The 22,530-nt window shown below is 40.8% G+C and overlaps 1 protein-coding gene across 1 annotated transcript in view; it reads left to right on the top strand.

Moving 5' to 3' along the window:
• The window catches only part of MYO3B (myosin IIIB), a gene marked incomplete at its 5' end in the record, with an annotated part of 368,039 nt that overhangs the window by 96,827 nt on the left and 248,682 nt on the right, over positions 1–22,530 (top strand). The window contains 1 exon segment of the mRNA XM_008687102.2: positions 11,816–11,881. Coding sequence (XP_008685324.2) covers positions 11,816–11,881 — 66 coding nt within the window.

Below are 22,530 nucleotides of genomic sequence, written 5' to 3'. Positions count from 1 at the left end.
ATACTGGACTCATTCAGTTGATGATGACTGGCAGTAGTGTATTGCAAGCCTGAAATAGAAATCTCCTAAAAAATTTGTTTCATCTAAAAATAAAAAAGAACATTGAAACACTCCAGCATTTCTGTTTTCCCATTCACTTCCTTCCTGCACCAGTCATCAATTTAGTCCTTTTCAGCTCTGACTTTACCCTTCTTTGCCCTGCTTTGTGATACTGGAGTAGACTCCATAAACATTCCTCCTTTGCCATATGGCAGGTGTTAGGCTTTGTCAGTAGAGGGCAGTGGAAGGCCACTGCAGGAGAAAAGGGGCCTCTTCTGGTTTTGCTATAGGTCTTTCTTCTTGTTTCTGTGGCTTTTGCCTCCCAGTGGCATTTGGAACACCCAGTGGTGCTTGCCCTATAGCAAGTTTTACCAGTACTCATTGAGCAGCTTCCCACTTAAGCATCAAAGGCATCCTAGCAGGTGGTTTCCTGTTTGCCAGCCCTAGCTTGTCCCACCTCAGAGAACTTTACCTCCTGTGGGCCATAGTCACAACTTTTCCGGAGAGTTCTGAGTCTCAGTCTTGGTTTTGGGTCAGGGGCTCTTCTAAATTAGTTTCTTCCCTGGATATTCTGTCTCAGCTAGAGGCAGTAGCTCTTTTCCAGTATCTGCCCTTCCTGTACTTGTTAGAGTTCTTTACTCCTCAGTGTCTAATCCCCTATTACAAGTAAATAATTATATTAAATTTTCCCTGTTCAAATTAATAGTATTTTTCTGCTTTCTCATTGGACCCAAATTGATAGATCCTCAGAGATCAGGTATGATGTATACAGATGGTGAGTTTGGAGAGGCATATCGCAGCTCTTTTCCCTTCTCTTGGGAGTCAGCCTGCCCTGGGTAATTATTCTCAGGCAGCAGTCAGCTCAGTGGCCAAGGCCCTGCCCCTGAGTGAGGACCTATGGTGGTCCAGCCCTGGTCCCCCACCCAAGACCTGCCAGGTAAGTTTGTCTAACTCTGTCTTTCAGTTTTAAAACCCAGCTCCCTGCAGATGAAAGCCACATTCTCCAAGATCAGCTTTCTCAGTAATAAAGTATTATTTAGGATCCAATCTGCTGACTACTTTATGTTATTCCTAAATTAGTTCACAGCCCAGACAGGAAGAAATCCGACTTTTTATTGTCTCCTCCTCCCTCACTCTCTGATGATTTTCATATAAAACAATGTAAAATAACTTATCACCAAAAAATTTTTTTTAAAAAGGGTACTTCAGGAAAGCACAGCATGTCTAGCATGTCTGTTTAGCATTGCCTGTCCTCTGGCCCACTACCCCATCACTGTGATATTCATGCCAACGTATAAAGCTGTTTTTTCTTAAAATGCCACCCTAATTGGGGAGTGATTCTGTATCTCCAGAATGCTTAGACACACCATAACGTTCACCTTCGGTGAGTGGGTTCCCACAGAACCTACATAAACAGTCTAGAATGGTGATAGGAAAACATTTAGAAAACAACCTGATCTATTCAAATCTCTTTACAATCATGAATTAACAGATTATTCATTTAAAACTGTGAAAAAAATAGACTTGTGGCTTCCATTCTGTGCATGAATGGGTCATTAGCCAGCCTTTGGGCAAGGTCTACTTTCCTGATACATCAGACTTTAGCAGTTGGACTTGATGGCATTGCTGAGTTCTTGTTGAAGAAGGACATTGAAGAACCAGGTGTCAGTAAATGATCGCATTGGCTCAGACAGTGAGCCACACACCACTTGTCCCCTCCATCATCTCTATTGACATGGCACCTTTTATTGTCCTTGACTTTCTCCTGTGCTCTGCATGCATGGCTGAGCTGCTTGTGTGTCCTGTGTGTTTGTATAAGGAGAGTACAGTGGAGAGAAAGGTAGCCCAGTGTGTTTTAGAATGAGAAAATGCGACTTTTGTGAACATTTGAAATGTTGGTGCAGTGGCCAAAGATTAGTAAAGCTCTATAACACATCCAGTCTCAAACATAGGCCTGATATAATAACCCCTGACATGGGGAACATAATGTACTCTTGAGATTCTGAGATGACCTTTGAAACAGATTCTTGCAGGGCTGAAAAGCCAGAGGAAATGAACATCTTGTCACTTACTGGTGGTAAATGGTTATGAATGGGTTTGTTATGAGCCCTGTGATTTGATGTGGTAACTATATTTTAAGGATTATAGCTAAACATTGCAAATGGTGTTATTTTAGGGACAGGGTCAAATTAGGTTATTAAGAATCAGAGTCAGAGGCACCTCGGTGGCTCAGTCAGTTAAGCATCTGCCTTTGTCTCAAGTCATGATCCTGGAGTCCTGGGATCGAGTCCTGCATCGGGCTCCCTGCTCAGCGGGGAGTTTGCTTCTCCCACTGACCTTCCCCCCTCTCATGCTCTCTCTGTCTCTCACACTCTCTTTCTGTAATAAATAAATAAATAAATCTTAAAAAAAAAAAAAGAATCAGAATTAAGGATGTCGGGGTGGCTCAGTTGGTTAAGCATCCAACTCTTGATTTCAGCTCAGGTCATCCCAGGGTTGTGAGTTCAAGCCCTTCGTCAGGCTCTGCACTGGGTGCAGAGAGTCTGTGCACTGTCTGCTTAAGAGTCTCTCTCTCCCTCTGCCTCCCTCCCCCGCCTCCCACCCCAACCCTGGTTGTGCACTCTCTCAAAACAAAAAAACAAAACAACAACAACAACAACAAAACAACAACTAACATAAAAACACTCAGGTTTAGCCATTTCTTCAGGTTTTGTATTTCCTTATAAAGGCTACCATGTCATGTAAAACTTCTATTAAATAAATATGTATGCTTTTTTCTTATTAATCTGTCCTTTGTTACAGAGGTCCCAGTTGGGAACTTAAAGGAGAAAGATACTTTTCTTCTCCTACATTTACTTTCTTCCAGACACCTCCTCATCTAGTGTTCTCCTTGTAGACTTCTTCCTCTCCTTTTCCCTACTTCAAAGGATTGACCCTGATTGGGAGATGCCTTTATGGTGGACTCAGCACTTAGCACGGATCTCTTTTCCAACCTGAAACTGTCTTTCACATTTACTGAGGTGCAGTGTATAGCATTGTGATTCTGATTTCTGTGTCATTTTATATCATCTGATTTTAAAGAAATATCTTCAACTATTTAATTTTTTCAAATGATTCCTCTTGAACAGATTTATAGCATATGTATATTTTGAATAAATCTTGGTCTGTGCCCCATATATCAAGGTAATTACCCAGAGATACTCACTGTTCAATCTAGGTAGCAGATTTTTGCAAGTGGCAGAATGGAATCCAGCAGCAGGGTTCAAAGCCTGACACGGGTGCAGTTGTACGATTCAGAGTTCCCATTCATACTCTAATCTATGGAGTGGTGACTTAGGGGCACTCTTCACAGCCCTGCAGGGCCTTTTCGTGGTCACTTCCTCCTCTGCTCTGGAATTGCTTACCAGGCCACCTTGAGAAGATGAGTCAATCTGTGCCTACTCTTTTCTACATTTAAGTTACATAGTAGGATCCTAAATATTCAGTGATTAGTGTTCAGTGTTTGTCACCTAAGAAACCTTTTAAAAGTTAGAAATCACATATGACATGTGGCATGTGTAAACCATTTCAGCCTTCGTTCTAATAGTAAAAAAAATAGAAACCGCCTGAATATCAATGAGTAAATGGATAAACAAACTATAGTATGCCCACATTGAATAGATTTATTGAATAGAAAATAGAAGTATGTAGCATTTAATCCCATTTCTACTGTCCCCAACTGTAAGTGTATTATAAAATTTATATTGTATTTATTATATACTTATAACACAGCAAAGCAGTCTATATGCATTTATATTCATATAAAAAGGTCTGAAAGAATACAAGCCGCCCTGATATGGGCAAGAATCCGAGGTTAGTGGTGGTCGTGAAGAGGTATTTTGTTTTTTGCTTTCTATTGAATGAGTGCAGGATGAGATGCCCCAGAATGTGCCACTTTGGCATAAAGATTATTTTGAGTTAAAAGTAATCAAAACCCAATAGATTCAGGAAAAGCTCTCTGCCTCTCCCTCAACTGCTTCAATTTACATTGGAAAGAAGAGCCTGTATCAGGAAGAGAGAGCTATGAACAGACTCTTCTTTACCTAAGAAATAATCTGTGTAATAGGGCAAATCTTTGTTTTTCCAAACATTTCCTTTCACTTCCTTGCTAATGGTTCTTCTCCGCTTTGTGTTCTCAGGCTCCTATCCCTCTCCTTAGCTCTTCTAAGCTTCATGTTGCTTCATTGTCTTTGGAATTCCATGTCTGCGTGGATTCCCCATGCATATGCTATTAAATTGGACTTTCTCCTGTTTGTCTCATGTGAGTTTGATCTAAATCCAGCTAGAAGGACCATAGGGCAGAGGAAGGTCTTCTGCCCTGACACTATGTGCCTGCATTGGGGAATTTTCTACATTAAAATGGAGTCATGTATTATGAATAAAAAATTTTAAGTAATTGATTTTGAACAGTTAAGATGTGCCCTAGGAGAAAAGAAACTTTCGCTGGAGCTAAGTGGTGATACTTAGGGACGAGACGCAGATACACACCTAGCCATTCAGCCTCATAAATGAATCTGCCAATTGTAGATCAGGATGGCAGCTCTGTTGCTATGGTTAATACACTCAGAACAGTTATTGTGCTCAGAGTCTTACTTTATTGTTTTTATGAGTAAATAAATAGAATACCATTTGAACACACTCCCAAGAGTTTATTTAACTGCATGTTAATGATTATTTATTAGTTATTATACTAATGTCTTTATGTCTTCCTCTCTATATTATCCCTCTCCTTCCTTAACACCCTTCTTCCCTCACTAACTGGTGTATGTACCCTGTTTAGGACCTGCCTCAAAATTCACAACTTCCAGGAAGCTTTTCTTAATTAACTCAGTCTCATTGAGGAATTTTTACTCAGCATCTCTTTGGTGAGTGTGCTTTTGTGTTGGAGGACTTCATCTTGCATCTTCCAGAGGTGTTCCTTGCTAATTGTTTTTCTGTCATTTTTTGCATGTATGTTCTCTTAATTCATCTTCCAGTGTAATGAACTCTTCATGAAATAAAATACAGAAAACAGTGAGGAGTATGGATATCAAGATAGAAATACTTGTTTAAAACCTGACCTGGCCACTTTTTGTTAAATGTTTTTTAAAAAATTTCTTTTTTTTAAGCTGCATTTTCCCCACCTGTGAAACTGGAGTAATAATTTCTATTTCATAGGATTGTTTGGCAAGGAGATTGGTGGTAGTTAGCGCTCAACATGTAGTAGTTAGCACTCAACATGTGGTAGTTATTAGTATTGATCTCCTCCTATCTCCAACCTACAATGCATATGTATATAATAGTCCTGACATCAGATAATGTCTGTGATGAGATTTTAATCATGATTTATTTCCTCCTTTTGGTCAGATATGTTCAGGGATCTGGGGACATTCAGGCATCAAAAGAATAGAGATGAGGCTTGTATTGTCAAATCCAACCTGAATCACCACCCAAGGGGACTCCTTTGTTCCTCAAACCCTGCTTGTGTGAATAATTTAGTTAAAATTTTCTCACATCCAAAGGAACTGTTTCACTTTGTCTAATTTTATGCTACTTTGGGGACCAAGTCATATTTTGTCCTGGCATCATTTCTTGGCTTACTTACAATAGATGGATATTTGTGTGCATTCATTCATGTAGTCATTCATTCAGCAGAAATTTATGGAGTGCTGCTGTGCTGAGTACTAAAGATACACATGAAGCATGAGTAGGAGCATAGCAGGTGGACAAATTGGGGATAGCACTCGTAAACCTAAAGTACAGCATATGCAAACGCCCTGAGGCATGAAGTAACAAGACCTGCTTTAGGAGCTACAAGTACTGTGCAGTACAGTACTGCAGCATCAGGTGCACGCAGGGAAGTTGTTTGAGATGATTTGGGGTAGATGGACAGGCAAGGCCATTTGTACATCATGCAGAGGGTTTGAGACTTTACCATGCTGGCAGTGTGGATCTACTGAAGAATTTTGAACAAGAAAATAACAAGGTCAGATTTGTATGTTATAAAGAAATTCTAGCTGCCAAGTGCAAGATGGATTAGAGGGAGATGAGGATATAGGGAAGGAGAAAAATGAGGCTGTGGAGTAGTCTGGGTATGAGATGATAAGTGACTGAATTAGGACACGAAAGGGAATGAGGTGATTAGAAAGGAATGTAGGGAGTAGAATTCATAGGACTTGGTACTCAATTGATGTATTGATTTTCTATTGCTGTCATAACGGATTACCACAAATTTAGCAGCTTAGCATAGCACAAATTTATTATCTTCTAGTTCTATAGATTAGAAATCTGACATGGATCTCACAGGGCTAAAATCAGTGTGTTGGCAGGGCTGTACCTGTTTCTGGAGGCTCTAAGGGAAAATTGGTTTCCTTATTCATTCTGGTTATTATCAGAATTCAGTTCCTCACATTTGTAGAATTGAAGTCCCCATTTCTTTGCTGGGTATCAGCAGAGACCCATTCCCATCTTTCAGAGGCCACATGCATTCTTTGGCACCTGACACCCTTTCCCTGCCTTACAAGCCAGCAGTGGCAAGTAGAGTCCCTTTCACATTTCAAATCTCTCTTGCCTCTTCTTTCTGCCTCTCTTTTCTACTTTAAAGAAGGAGAGATTAGGGGCACCCGCGTGGCTCAGTTCATTGGGCATCTGACTCTTGATTTCAGCTCAGATTGTGGTCTCGGGGCCACGGGATTGAGCCCCATGTCACTCTCCTCACTCAGTGGAGAATCTGCTGGAGATTCTCTCCCTCTCCCTCTGCCCCTCCCCGCAACGCTCACATTCTCTCTCTCTCTCTCTCAAATGAGTAAATAAATCTTTTTTTTATAATGATTTTTTATTATATTATGTTAGTCACCATACAGTACATCCCCGGTTTCTGATGTAAGGCTTGATGATTCATTAGTTGTGTGTAACACCCAATGCAGTACTGTATGGTGACTAACATAATATAATAAAAAATCATTATTAAAAAAAAACAAAAAAACAAAAAAACACCCAGTGCACCATGCAATACGTGCCCTCCTTACTACCCATCACTGGCCTATCCCATTCCCCCACCCCCCTCCCCTCTGAGGCCCTCAGTTTGTTTCTCATAGTCCATAGTCTATGAGTAAGTAAATCTTAAAAAAAAATAAAGGACTAGAGATTAAATTGAGTCCATCCGGATAATTCAAGGTAATCTTCCACATCCTTAACCTTAACCACATCAGTAAAATCCCTTTTGCCATGGTAGGTATTCATAGGTTCTGGGCATTAGAATGTGGACTTCTTTGGGGGAGCCATTATTCTGCCTTCTCCAATTGGATGTGGGGTTATGGGAAGGGGTAGAATCCTAGTTTCTGACTCCAACAACCAAGTAGAAGCAGATTTAGGGGAAGAAGATAAGTTTGTTTTTGAACATGCTGACTTGAAGGTGCGCCTGGGAAATCAAAATGGAACATCTGGAAAGTGGTTAGATGCACTAGCCAAAAGGCAGAGGAGAAATCAAGGCAGGAGATAGAGATTCGGGAGCTGCTGACATGTAGGGAGCCCTCAGTGAATGTGGAGAATGGGAAGAGAATAGGGCCAGGAACAGAATGCTGGGGCCAGTAATATTCTAGGTGCACCAGAGAGAGCAGCACTCACAAAAGGAACTCAAGAACAGCCTACGGGGTCTCAGTTTCTTGTTGACACATTTCTTCCTTTCTCCTCTGCCTGGCCTGTGTTCTCCTCATTCCTGGTTTTCTCCCTACTCATAGTTTCTGCTTCCTAAAACTTCAGCTTGCACATTGTGCTCCGTGACCTTTCCCATCTGCCCTGTCATCATGGATCTCTTAACTTCAGCTCTCATTCTAAACTCCTTCATTCTTTTGTTTGTTTTGTGTTTATTTTTTTAGTTCAAGGTGGGGGAAAAAACCTAGAGTCAGACTGACCCAGATCATCATTTTGCATCGTGCCATGGCATAGGCCAACAGTTTAAATGAGGTTTGGCTATCCAGAGTCCAGGTGCCCACCCCAGTCAGCTGCTTTTCCATGTCAGGAACTAGAATGAATTCAGGTCAGCTGTTCAGAAAAGCCGTTTATTAGGCTTTGGAGGAAGAAGGTTCATTTGATCTCCATTGTATTTGCTGGACCCAGGTCAAAAATGGTCATATAATAGGTTCATCTTTATAGAAATTGAACTTGGGGTCCAAATCATAGGAGTAAAATCCAGGCAGGCAAAAACTCAGATCAAACACAGGTTTCCCCTGCTACCCGAAAGTAGAGTGTTCCAATGAACCTTTCTTGAGCCAAAATAGTGTAAAGCAAAGAAGTGATTGCCACTAATTTATATAGAAAAATTTTTGAGCATTCCCAGACCCAAAAGATAACCACTTTTAGGCTTTTCTAATACCTTAGGACACATATTGCAAACAGATACACAAAATAAATCGAGATAAAGTACAGATGCTCACAGACATGATTCAAGGCTATGGCAGCGTGATGTTGAGAAGTTGAGTGTAGTTCCTAGGGAAGGAGCTTGGTGGGGCCTCTCTCACTGCTCGGGCTTTGCACTGCCCCTAAAATGGCTTGCTGCAAAACAAACACTGAACACTATTTTCACTTTTTGCCTTTTTGTAAAAACAATATGTTTATAAACATTATCCAAATTAGAGCTGGTTATTTAGATTCACAATCCTTCTGGCCACTCACCGTTCATACATTCTGCAGGCTCTTGACATCCATACACGTAAGTGAGGGATGCCTGCTTGTCTCTGAATCACAGCTATGCACTAGCTCTCCCATCACACTGAACGTGAAGCATCTCCTCTCCTTTTGGAAAGAGACCCACTGGGCAGGGTTGCAGCTTGCATCTGTGGTATTGACAGCCAAAAAGGTACCATCATTACTATTTGGTGCTCCTCCTGGGTGGCAAGAGAACTGGAATTTATATTGCCAGTGCAAACAAAGTACCATAAAGCCTTCAAATTCCTTTTAGTTGTCATTACACACAAATAATAATCTTTCACCAGATCTCTATTTACTGATTCTAAGTATGCTGGATCATCTCCAGGAAGGACAGGGCACCTACCTACAGGGTCACATAAGCTTCTCTGAAACCAAATTCCTATGTTGCCGAGCTTCAGAGAAGATGCTTTCTTGTGTGGGGTTCATGTGAGGCCACCAGGGATTGGTGATGGTCTGGGTGAGTGGTGATCTCCTGCTCCCCCCTCTATGCCCTGCTGCAGAGGTTCAGGCCAGCTCATACACCATTGCCCCGGCCTGTAGTTCCTGTTGATAACCAGACTGAAAACAGGCAAGTGCAGTGTCCTCTACACAAGAGTGGATGCTTGCCATCCATTTCTCCGGTTGACCCTTGCTGGGTCATTCTTTAATTGAAGCAGAGGGCTGTCCCTTCATGCTCAGCTGGCCAATGTTAAGCCTCCTAGGGTTGTTTTAATCAAGTCTGTTTATTCTGTCTACAAGTGACTCTTGGTCATGGTTAACTGCTTTAGGGGTGAATTAAGTCTATTAGATAGTAAATTGCTTAAGCGTGTCTTCTCTGTGGAACTGACCTCAGTGAGAACAGAATGAGCAGAAAATCTAAGAGGAGCAAGGAAAGTTCAAATTCTGGAAAGGGCTCTAGAAGATGATGTAGGATAACCTCACTGAGAGGGGCCGTATGAGGCCCACAGCTGGGGCCTCAAACAGCTGGAGCCAGTAAGAACAGGTCAGCTCAAATAAGCACTGAAGCAGAAGTTATATGATGGTACTTTTAGTATTTAAAAAATACAAGGAAAAGATGAAGGCAAATATTGTTGAATAAAATGAATGAGAAGGAGGCAGTCTCCAAAATAACTAAAGGGCAGCCTTGAGCTGCCTACTCTTTCTAGCTGGGCACACAGATAATTTTCCTTTGGGTCTTTGAATCAGAAGATCTGAAGGATAATTAAATTCTTATGCAGAACAGGGAAATTGTATACTTCTCTCTTATCACTCTTCCTTCCCTCCTGCTCTCTCTCCAGATCCAAAAGAATCAGATAGTCTAGCCTCAAAAAATTACTCATGTTCTTTGAACTTACCAGACGTTTTTATACTTCTGTGACTTGGTACATGTTGTTTTCTAAGCCTGTTGTGGCTTCCCTCTCCTTCTCTGTCTTGAAAAATCCATCTTAATCTTCAGGGCTCAGTTTAAGTTCATCTTCTTTATAAAGTCTTCTGGGACTCACCAGATTGGGGAAATTTTTCCTTAATTATGTCCCACATATCTTTGTGTATTTCTGTATCACTTATCAACTTATGTTCTCATTATGTGATAGGATAGTACTCTGAAAAATAATTGGCTCATTAGGATTAATTCCTTTATAACAATGGCTTAAAGAGGATGGAAGTTTACTTCTGTCCTGTTAAGGAAGACTAATGGGAAGCAGTCTAGAGCTGGTATGGCAGCTTTTCAGTGTCATCATGAATCTAGTTTCCTGTCTGTCTTTTTTGCCATACTCAGCTTATGGCTCTCATTTTCAAGTTTACCTCATGTCCAAAATGGCTGCTTGAGCTCCAGCTATCACATCCACACTCCAGGGAGCAGCAAGGGGGAAGAAGGAAGATGGCATGTCTCCCATCTTTTAAGAAGGCTTCCTAGAAATATCATTGAACAATTTTAATTACTTATCATTGGCCAGAACTCAGTCACATGGACACATCTAGCTGCAAGAAACTCAGGAAAACGTAGTCTTTATATGCCAGCAGTGTGTCAATAAAAATTGTGACTCAAAAAAATGAGAGGAGAATGGGTATTGAGAGGCAAATTGCAATCACATTATCTGATACGTTTTTTAATTTCTGTCATTCTCCTGCCTCCCATTCCTTTGCCTATTGAAGCTAAGCACTCTGTGGCTTTAGGAAGCCGTTAGAACCCAGGCGAAAACAAAGATAACATATAATGTGTTTAAGTTTACAGTCATAATTCAGATATACAGAAATATAACTTTCTCTATTTGCTGAACTTGATTTGCCCAGAAGCCCCTACTTCCATTTATGGCTATGAAAAAAGCTCTTACCAATTAAAGGTAATGTCAGTTCTATTTTAAAATGTAATCTCTTTAGGTAAGTATTCAGCCAAGTGCAGGTGTCTTACCTTCCCTTTATCCTGCCTTCTCACTAGGAAGTGGTCTGGTTACCAGAGTCTTTCTGCAGCTCTCTAGTTCTCTTGGACCTCCACTACTTAGTTCTGGTAGATGTCTGTCACCGTCTCTCCCCAGGGACCCCATGGGGTCTTAGCTGTTTTGCTTTCTTCAGTGCCTGTCACAGAAGTTGACAAACAGTAAATGGTTAAAAATTTGACTGATGAATTTATGAGTGTACTTTAAATGCATCACATAATTAACTCACATGGTAGCATAATGATCTGAAAATCCTTATAAAATTTCTCTAAAGCCCCTAGCACTAAGTTTATAGCTTTCTTATGGTATTAATAATACTCAGCTCTCAGTCATAGCGGTTGTGTGCTTGCCTTGCCCCTGCTCCTTGAGGAATGGTCCTGATCTGTGTAACTCTCACAGCTCCTGCAGAAAACCATGGACATAGTAGGCCTTTAATCAATGAAAATGAAGGACTAAATGAGTAGGGGCTGGCACTTTGTATTTTACCACTAATGAGTGACTCCCACCCCAGAAGAAACAAAATGGATTTTATCAGAGCTATTTAGAACAATATCAGTAAAGACAAGTTGATATTTTACCTTTAACTAAACACTTTTTTTTTTTTTGATAAGAAAAAAATTGCTTTTGTTTTTCAGAAATCCTCCACCTACTTTACTTCATCCAGAAAAATGGTGTGAGGAATTCAACCACTTTATTTCACAGTGAGTATTTCTTCCACTAAAAAATTGCTTATCCAGCAGGGCCTTGAACAGTGATTGGAAATCCAAGCTGTGGAATTTACTTGGCTCTAGAAGTTGTTATGCCTTTTAGCATGTTATGACACAGAATTTGTTCCAGTAAATGATAGAAGATGCCTCTGAAGGATTTGAAAAATAAGGAGTTCCATTTGACTTTTGACTATACTCAGACTTCCTGATCATATGGGTCACATTTATCTGAGAATCTACTCCATTTATCTAATCTACTTGTCCTGAGGCAAATATCGCCAGTGGCCTTTTTAATAAGGGAGGAGACTCAACATCTGAAACTGTGATGCCCACACTAGGCCCAGGGAAGAGACAGAGGGTGGCAGCCTTCAACAGGAGTCTTATAGCTTGGAAGTTGGGCTTTGCTCTAGGATCTGTGGGGGGGGGGGAGCACAGCTCCAGTTCCCAAGATGATTGAGGGGGCACAGTAGGATCTCAGGCCTGAGGCACCAAGGTGAACAGCCCCAGCCAGGGCTCAGGGCAGGAAGAACAAGATGAAAACCCAAGTTTTCATCCAAGGGGAGCTATGTTATCAGGAGCTAGGCAAGATAGAATGGGACTAAGACAGGAGCAGAACCAACAGTAACACCAACAGGATGGTGACCCAGTTCTGGGAATATGAACTTTTGGCCTGGCCCCTGGTCTGGTAGAGAACAACACTGGTCCCAGATCTAGGGAAGATGCTCAGTATGCTGGAGGGGACTGTGTGACCCCAAGCTAGGGGCCTGATGAACTGTGGGGGCAGAAATCCAGACCAGGCATTACAAGGCATAGCCAGGTACAGGGACTAGGAGGAGGTGTGCTCAGTCTAGTAGACCAAACAAGGAGTTCAGAAGTCATGGGAGGTGAAAAGAAGTGCCAAAAATAGTTAATAAATAGTACATAGGGAAGGGTCAACACAAATTTTTCTATCTTATGCCTATGTGCAGACTTAGCTTCCACAAAAAGGCAGGGCAATGAAAGAAACTGAGTCCCTTGATCATCTTCCTTAGTCATCATACAGATCAGTAATTCCTTATCCACAATTCTAGAATCCAAAGAGCTCTGAGAAATGAAAGTTTTTTGTACTTGACTCACTTAGCTACAGGCCTTGGCCTTATGTGAACTGATTTGGTGGCAACACAGGACCTAAACTGAAGTGAAGCTATTTATAGTCATTATTTATCTCACTCAGTGTGAATATTCATGTGAATTGCTGCAGATATATTAATGTGTTTGATTACAGTGTGCTGTCCCAGATCCTGCTGGGAAATGTTACATAACATACAGTAAATGCGCTGGTTTGCTTTTCTAAAAATTTGATAAAATTCTGAATTCCAAAACACATTTGACCCCAAGGTTAGTAGAAAGACCTGTAAACCTGTATTTAATTTTTGTTTCAAGTGCATCATAGTTCAAGGTCCCTGAAATTGTTTGCTTGTCCAGCCCCTCTTGGATTTGTTCCATCTTCCTCAGGAGACAAGAGTGGTAAATCCTCTGAGAACTGCACCAAGCAAGGCTGTTTTGGAATGTGACCATGAAGTTCAAGGCCAGGGCATTTCTTCACCCCTCCAGTTCCCACTCTGGTGTTTCTGCAAAGCCTGCAGAATGCAGAAGCAGCCACAACTCAAGGTGGCAATGTCAGGCAATGGTGAGAGGAACAACAGAACAAAAGGGATGGTGCTCACATAGGAGCAGAGGAAGAGGCACTTCCGGGGATTTAGGAACCAAAGGGGGAGGTGGAGGGAACTGGTGAACTAAAGACACCCTGGTGGCAGGGAACACACCCCAGGGAGAGAAGTCCAGGGGCTATGGATTCCAGTGATTTTGCTAGCAAAGGCTGGATTTAAAGAGTTTTCCTTTTCATTCCATTGCTGCATACAGATTCCCTTGATTGACCTTCTTGAGGCTGTTGGCCTAGAAAAGTCCATTACATATTCACAAATATGCCTTCCTATACCAAGCTCTTGTGATGCTTCTAAAATGTGACTTGACTCACCAAATTTTATTTTCTATATATATTTTCAAGAGTGTATTTGTGTTCTTAAACCAAGCACAGTATTGCTTAGATGGATTTGGGAATAAAGGTACTTACTTGATGGTATAGGGTTGGGACTCTCAGGGTTAAACAATGTAGAAATCCCTCTCTACTATTGATTTTTCTTTATGTCAGGATCCTATTATATGCCCATTTAAATCTGCTTATGTTTTCCCCAACACTGAGATCTCCAGATGCACTCATTCTGATTTGCTTTAGACTTAGTGAGTCTTGGTAATAGAATGGAAGACAGAACACAAAAAACAATGCCTTAGTATGCATACTATAAGGGGCAAAGCAAAAGCATCTTGTTGAAATGGCAGGAGAGGGGGTCTGAAAAGGTTCTTATGAACAAATGAAGGTAAATAGAAATCAAATGATTGTGTGCTCTCTACTAATTTAAGATATGGAAAAATGTCTTCAACCTTCTGTTTATTTAATAAGTTGTCCTTAATGGTTTTATTAGTGAAAATATTCTATATTATAGTTGTTCATAGATTCTTTCCTGACTTCAGCTCCCAATTCTGCTTTCCCCATATCATCTTAGATTCCTCAACCGTGAGTTTCTATTTTTACAAGATTTTTGGGAATATGAGTCTCAAGATTAGGGACTAATTATTGTATTTTATATCTTTGGGTAGAAACCTGACCACTGTTCCCAAATAATAACCTTTGGTTTCATAGATAAGCCTGCATACCCTAGGCTGCCATTACTCAGCCAACCAAATGAAATTTGACTTTACTATTTCATTCTGTTTATTCAAATCTCTAATGAAATACAAACAATGGCACTCACTGGGTTAGAAATGCCTATTTAAAGAGAGAGCCTTGGTTTGTTTTTATACTTATCTTGCTCCTGTTGGGAGAGAACTGGGAGAAGGATAGAGGATTAAGGCCTTCAGATTATAAACTTTTCATTATTGGTGGGACTGGGATGGGGACGATAATTTTCTGGTAATTTCAGGCAAGGTATTTTTAGCTTAATTATTCAGATAATTGCTTCAATTCCCATTGTAGACTGAATAACAGTGCATTGTATTAAGGTAAATAAACTGATTCTCTCTGAAGAATAAACAGGACTGGAAATTCTTCAGCAACTTTAAAACTTTTAATACCCTATCCCCAGGTGACTGCTAAACCATAGCAGAGGTGATTCAAAAATTTTGATCTTTTTTGGTCCATGTTGGTCACCACTTACCAATGACCTGTATGACTTCTCATTGATTGCTGCAGTGGTCCAAAGGGATTGACCTGGGTGTAGCCTACTGATTATAGCTGTGTAGACAGGGGACAGGGGTGTGTGTGTGTGTGTGTGTGTGTGTGTATGAGAGAGAGAGAGAGGAATGTGTGTGTGTGTGTGTGTGTGTGTGTGTGTGTGAATGAGAGAGGGAATGAATATGAATGTACATGAGGTGGGGGGTGGGAACATGAGTGCCAGGAGGTGGCTCGGTGTGTTTTTCAGGTTTCCAGACTTCTTAATTTGGAGACACTAGGAGAAATTTTTAAGAAGGTCTGAAATCTTATTAGTAAACATGTTTTGTAAGTTAAAAAAAAACAAAAGAAAAGAAACATCAGTTTGGTTCTGAACCTTTGGTCGTTAGTAATAATTGACTCATTTATATGTGTTAGTTATGCATTTGTGAAAGCATGACTCCTGACAGCTTAGTTATGATAAATTAAACATGATGCTCACATAAATTCTGCACTGCTTTTTATCCATATGCTAGGACCCTTCCTGGGGTTTTTTGTCACCTCTGTAACATGTGGTTGGCTTTGTAGAGATTTCTTTATCAGCCCTTTCCCCTTTGGCTAAAGCTATTTGCATAAAAAGTTTATCTGGTTCAAGTTTCAGCCAGACTTCTCTTGTCAGGAGGCTCCATTCAGAAGTAGCCTTTTGACAAGATGACAGTAATTTTCCTCTGCCAGCTTCGTGAACTTCATCCTAAAGGATGTCACTTTTTTTTTTCAATTCAAACTAATTTCAGGTCTTTTGACTAAATTATAATACTTCCGAGCCATTGTCTAAAAGGTATCTGTGAACTATGCTTTTTCATTTTGCTTCTAAAACTTTTGGGGTTTTATTAGGAGTTAGTTTTAGGACTTTATCCTCAATGGCTCTTGAGCTGATCAGAGAGACAGTAAAGAAGGATTTCTCTTAGGCAAGGGCAAATCTACCAGGAGCACAATGGCTGCTCAGCTTAGGATTTAGTGATGACTCACACTATATGGTCTCCCACACACACTGCTGTCTTGGGCTGGCTGGCTTGAGCGGCTAAGCATGCAGGTGTATCTGTTTCCCAAGGTGAGCTTTGCGGCTGAGCCTTGCCATTTAGTCATGTAATGAAGAGGCGGCCTTTTCTATCCCTCCAAGTGACATTCAAACGGCTACAAGCAGTTGTACTGCATGTTAACAAGGTGAGATCACTCTGAGCTACAAAACCGCTAAAACTAATGGGCATTTGCATAAATTTATTTCTTAAAAATGGAAACTCAGAGCTGGAACATTTGCTCTTCCCTAGGCCTGAATGTTTATAAAGGTACTCATTTATTTTGGGGTGGTTGCTTCCTTCACATTGATTGTATTTCCTTCAAGGCAATCACTCTTAGCTCTTCTCCATCCACCATTTTATTTCAAGGTAGCTTTATTCTACATGGTTTTTATAATATCCATGAACAACACACTTGGAATGATAAATATCCTAACTCACTGATTAAGCTCCAAAAAATATTTTTGGGTTTTTAAGTCTTGTTAGAGTCTCAGGTGGCCATGCAAAGGGTTAATACTTCCTGGAGTGGAAGGATACAATAACCTTTATTTACATTACTTCACAAATTGGTAATTTTAATTAAAATGAGCAGTGGTATCTCCAGTGACAGACTCTCTCCATTTTAGATTTATTTAGCCAATGATTAGCTATTATGGCTTCTTGAATTAATTAGCATCTCTTGAGCTGCAGGGAGTTAGTGAATTAATAAAAACTCCTGAAGAAGCACAAAATTAAAAAAAATTCTAATTTAAAACCCCCCAAATTCTCCTCTCTCTTGTTAACGTACATTGATCAATATACTTATAAATGTAACCCAACTTCTTTCTCATCTTGAAAAATTGGGATTTTTTTTTCCTTCTTCATGAAGAGAACAAATAAAGCTGTGTGTTTCAAGGTTATGTCTCCCTGAAGAATGTCTAATTTAGATTACCTAATAGATCGTCTAAAGACACCAAGGGCCCGATTTGATCCCACTTAGACCCTACTTATAAACTCAGCCAATAAAATCTGATTTTATCATGGTGTAAACTGAAAAGTGGTTCAGTGTGATTTGAAATTTGAAACGTGGCACAGTGTCCACATATTTCTGGAATATACTGTTATCATAGGAACCTTGGCAATGAGGGTTTTAGCCTCATCCAAAAGAAGCAAGAGGCATAGTAAAGTGGGTAATCCAGACTCTAGGCAGCATATTCTATTTATTTCCCAATGAATGCTGGGTTTGGATCTTGTGAGAAATCAGATCTGTAGCATATGTCATAGATTTCACATTAGTGCTTGTAGCACATTATGTCATGTAACTTTCAGATAGGGTTATCTTAGATGATATTCTGTTCCATTTACCCCATACTGGTTTTTCTTTTTTCTTTTTTAAAATTCATACTCGAATTTCATAATATAAGTCAAAGAGAGTCTACGGTTGAAGGCAACAGACGTAACGGTGAGCTCTGTGTTGTGTGTCCATGCACATGGTGTGTGGGCTTTAGGGCTCGGGGAGTGGGGGCATGACTCATACCTCTGCCCATAGCCTGCTCCCCCACCCTTCCCCAGAGTGCCACCTGGTTCATCAAGAAGAACAGTGTGTGCATTCAGCTGTGTCACTTACTAGATGTGCCACTCTGGGGAAGATATTTAACCTCTGACCCTTGGTCCTCATTTGTCAAGGTGGGAGAGAGAAGACCTGACTCATAGGGTTATTGTAAGGATTAAATTATATAATGTGTCTGTAGAACCTGCCAGATAACTCTTACTCATGCCAGGGTCTGTTCTTTACATGTCCTATAATTCAGGTAATTCTCATAGCCCTATGAGACAGCTCTAATATCTCCATTTTACAGAAAATTGAGGTAGAAAGAGGTTAAGAGTTCTAAGACCACAGGTAATAAGTAGTGGAGCTGAGATTCGAACCCCAAAAAACTTGTTTCAGTGTTCATAGCCAGCCAACAATAGTTATTATTTTTATTATTCTTTGCATTTGGTCTATGCCACTATCCTGAAATTGCTTTTTGAAAGTGTCACTGGCTCACTCTCCCTTTCTGGACTATCATGGTGTGTGCAGTTGACTCCATTCCTTGGTATGTCTTCTCACAAGACCTTCAGACGTAGCAATTCCTGGCCAAGAAAAAGAAGCAGAATTATCCCATTTCCCAATGGTTTCAGATGAAAACTTAAAATCAGGTACAACTCCAAGAGGAGACATTAGAAAAGAATGAAGCTGGATCTGTAAGGAATCCCATATATATTTATGTTGTAGCAAAGTCACTAGCAGCTTACTATATCAGACTACAAACATCACTGCTATCTGGACACTTGGACATGTTTTACTGGAAAATTATTTCTCTCTTTGTTTCTTTGCTTCCGTACTAGTAGTTTTAGTAATAAATAAGAGACCCTTTTGTTCAGAAAAATAAGTGTCAATGACCTTCTCATTTTTAATACCTCTGGAATATTTCAATCTGCTGTCCACCTTCTCTTTATTTAAGTTTCAGCTCACTGACTTCCACAGCTCTGGCAAAACACACACACACGCTCCTCCACTCCCTTCTGAACAGCAACAGTACCACCCCCTCAAACTCAACCCGAGAGAATCTGTTCCAGCAGGAGTCAAAACAGAAGCAGTGCCTGGCATGCACACTTACCTTCACATCTTTGTCCCACAAACAGCCCTACCTCCCCCAACTACCCCAGGGCACATCTTGTCCAGGCTGAGTGCCTCTGTCTCTGCTGTCAGCTAGCCACAAGTTTCTTCATGGGGAAGGAGCAGTGGGACAGGAAATGGATGCCCGGACCCTGGGAGGCACAACCCACAGTGCTTGGCAACTAATGACGGAAGGAGACAGGTGCTACAGAAAGAGTTAAACATGGGGACTCCAGTATTTTCAGCATGGGAAAGAGTCTTTTTAGAGAATATATGTTGGAGAGATTAGGAGCACTAGATCTAAAAGTCGGGTTCTATTCTAGCATTGCCACTTAGATTTTTTTTTAAGATTTTTTATTTATTTAAGAGAGAGTGAGCACATGAACAGGGGGAGGGTCAGAGGCAAAGGAAGAAGCAGACTCCCCCCTGAGCAGGGAGCCCCATACGGGATACGGGACTCGATCCTAGGATCATGACCTGAGACAAAGGCAGACACTTAACCGACTGAGCCACCCAGGTGCCCGCCACTTAGATTTTTGACCATGAACAAATTACTTAATCTTTCTGAGCCTCAGTGTCCTCATTTGTAAAATGGGAGTACTAGTATTTATATAATAACCACTTGGGATTAAGACAAATTCTGCTGTGATAGAAAATTTCAAATAACAGTGGTTTAAATAATATAGATTTTTATTTTCTTTTCATTTGAAATAACCTGGGAGTTAGGCCATGTAGGTACTGCTGGTCTGACAGGGCACATGGCAGCCACCCAGGCTCCTGCTCTCGTGCTGCGCCAGTAAGTGTGATTTCCATCCCCAAGGGCACTTCATGGGCCAAGATGGCTGCTGTAGCTCCAACATTTACCTACTTATTACAGCCAGCTGGAAGGAGAGAAAAATGAAAGTTTCCTTACTTTAAGAACACTTTCTGGCAGTTTCATGCAACATATCATTAGCTACCACTCAATCACATGGCCACACGTAGCTACAAAGGAAGCTAAGAAATGTAGTATTCTAACAGGGCAGCCCTGGGCTCAGGCTGGTACCAGCACAATATCCTTAAGTAGAATGGAGAGTGTATAGATGGGCTACAGTCTGCAATTATGCTACCTTATGGAGTGTTGCAAGAATTAAGCAAGATACAGACTGAGAACTCAACAAATATGAGTGATAATGATGAATATTATAACTCAACAGTGGTATCATCAAACGAGATGTGAAAGTCAGGAAGGAGAGCCAGTAGGATATGTGGGGTGATGAGTCACAATAGAGTGGACCATGAGGAGGGTCAATCATGATCCCCACTGAGGCTGATCTAGGGCCTGGGAGGGATGGGGAAAGTAAGGACAAGGTAGGAACATGAGGTGGCCAGATCGACACCTTTCTTGGTTCTTCTCTTAAAAGCTGTGATTTCTTCTGGCTCGGTGCTAAGCTCCTAGCTTTCTGCCTGCTCCTCCCTTCCCTGGCTACTGTAGTTTCCACTGTGGAATTTCCACAGGCTCTGGTGCAGAAGGAAATCTGGCTCTGGGTCAGTAAGAATTTTAATTAAAAATGGAAATGAAGGCTCATGTCACCAGTACTACATTCTTCCAGCCCACTGATGATTTCTGGCAGGGATAAAAATAACAGACATAGCCTGTTGGCACTAATGAGGAAAGGGCTGGTTTGTTTTGTTAATAGATTTAGAATTTATAACAGTGATATTAAATATAATGAGCTATCATAGATTCTCTTGGTCTTCCATCTCCTTTTGGGTATGTGCGCAGCTTCCATTTGACCTTCTAGTATTGTAATTCAGAACCTCCTAAGGAAATAAGGAACCTCGTCAAATACATGTTATAGGTATAATACCAGGTCAGTGGGTTGGGCAAAAATCCCATAATTGACTTTTTAAAAAAGACTTTTATTAATTTGAGAGAGAGCACGAGAGAGAGAGAGCATGAGCGAGCATGAGCTGGGGGAGGGGCAGAGGGAGAGGGAGAAGCAGACTGCCCGCTGAGCAGGGAGTTGGACATGGGGCTTGATTCAGGACCCTGGGATCATGACCTGAGCCAAAGGCACATGCTTAACTGACTGAGCCACCCAGGTGCCCCCCATAATCAATTTTTAATGTGAAGGACTATTGAATGATTTTGAAAGAAGAATTTTATTTGAAAGGCTATATTTTAGTGAATAATGGGAATTCTTGCCTTTAAGGGAAGCCCAGAGCTTAAACCCTTAGGCTCAAGTAGTGCTCCTCATGCGTGTACAATGCTTGGCTTTGATCAACCCATGTTATAGATTGAATTGTATCCCTTTAAGACTTCATATGTGGAAGTCCTAACCCTCAGTATCTCAGAATATGACCTTATTTGGAAATAGGGTTATTGCAGATATAATGCATTGAGATATACTAGAGTAGGGTGGGCCCCAAAGCAGTATAACTGGTGTCTTTCTAGAAAGGGGAAATTTGGACGCAGACATGCATACAGAGAGAATGCCATGTGAATATTGGAGTTATGCTGCTGTAAGCCAAGAAACAACCCAAAGCCAGGAGAGAGGCCTGGAACAGATTCTTCATTAGCACATTTGAGGGAGCATTGCCCTACCAACCTTGAGTCTTGATCTCAGACTTCCAGCCTCCAGAGCTGTGGGACAATAAATATCTCTTGTTTAAGCCACTCAGTTTGTGGTACCTTGTTACAGCAGCCCTAGGAAACTAATATAGTCCATGACTTGATGGTTACAGGACCTTACCTCATTTGATCTCTCCAAGCCTCTGCTTTCTTAGCTGTGGGTGAGGATAGCAGTGTCCACCTATCTACCAGTAGGGATCAAATGTAAAAGATTTTAATACAGTGGAACATCATCACAAAGTCAAGTATTGGTATTATACCATAAAGCCATAGCATTTTCTTCCTTATTTGCTTTCTTCCTTTTTTCCTTCCCTCTTCCCTTTTTTTAATATGTCTCAAATGTTAAGCGTTTCTATGAAATTCCTCCCAAGCCTACTGCCCAATAGTAAAAGAGGGGTATTTCTGTAATTATCAGTATTTGATGGCCTTCATTGAGGGCTTCAAGAATCAAATACATATTCTGTGCTAAGATGTCTTGGTCATATGATGCCTGTCTGAGAGGAACAAATTACATAAAAAGAGATGGCAAATTGGTGTCATCTTGTATCCCAAGACTGACCACCCGATTGCCTTCCTAGAATGCTGTGTTAGAAGGCTTCTGAGACTGTGTCCAGGATAGAGAGGGTCGTGATCACTTAGTGATATTTTCTGTGACCCTGAACTGGAGTAACTGTATAAAGGTAGCTTATACCTTTGTGGACCTAGAATCCACTTTTCTTTTTAATTATAACCAAGCCCTCTGTTATGTGAAAATCTTTATTCACGGCAAAACTCATTTAGCCAAAGAAAGCTTATGTTCAACCAAATCAAATATAGCCTAAAAGATACCTGAGAGTTAAAAGTAGTTGAATAAATTTGGGGTTGTCTGTGTGAGGAGTACAGATAACATTAACAGTAAGATTTATGTAAAGTTTGCTATGTGTCAGACATAGTGAAATGCACTTTACATGCATTATTTCAGTGAATTCCAACTGCTGCCATGTGAGACAGGTACTCAAGGTGAGCCTTTCAAAAGATAAGTGACTGTCCTGATGTATCACAGCTAGAAACTGACAGCTAGGATTCAGA

The sequence above is a fragment of the Ursus maritimus genome, unplaced genomic scaffold (assembly GCF_017311325.1).
Source record: "Ursus maritimus isolate PB19 unplaced genomic scaffold, ASM1731132v1 scaffold_1, whole genome shotgun sequence".
Classification (NCBI taxonomy): Eukaryota; Metazoa; Chordata; class Mammalia; order Carnivora; family Ursidae; genus Ursus; species Ursus maritimus.
Note: the sequence above shows the minus strand (reverse complement) of the source record. Positions and strands in the feature narration are given on the sequence as shown.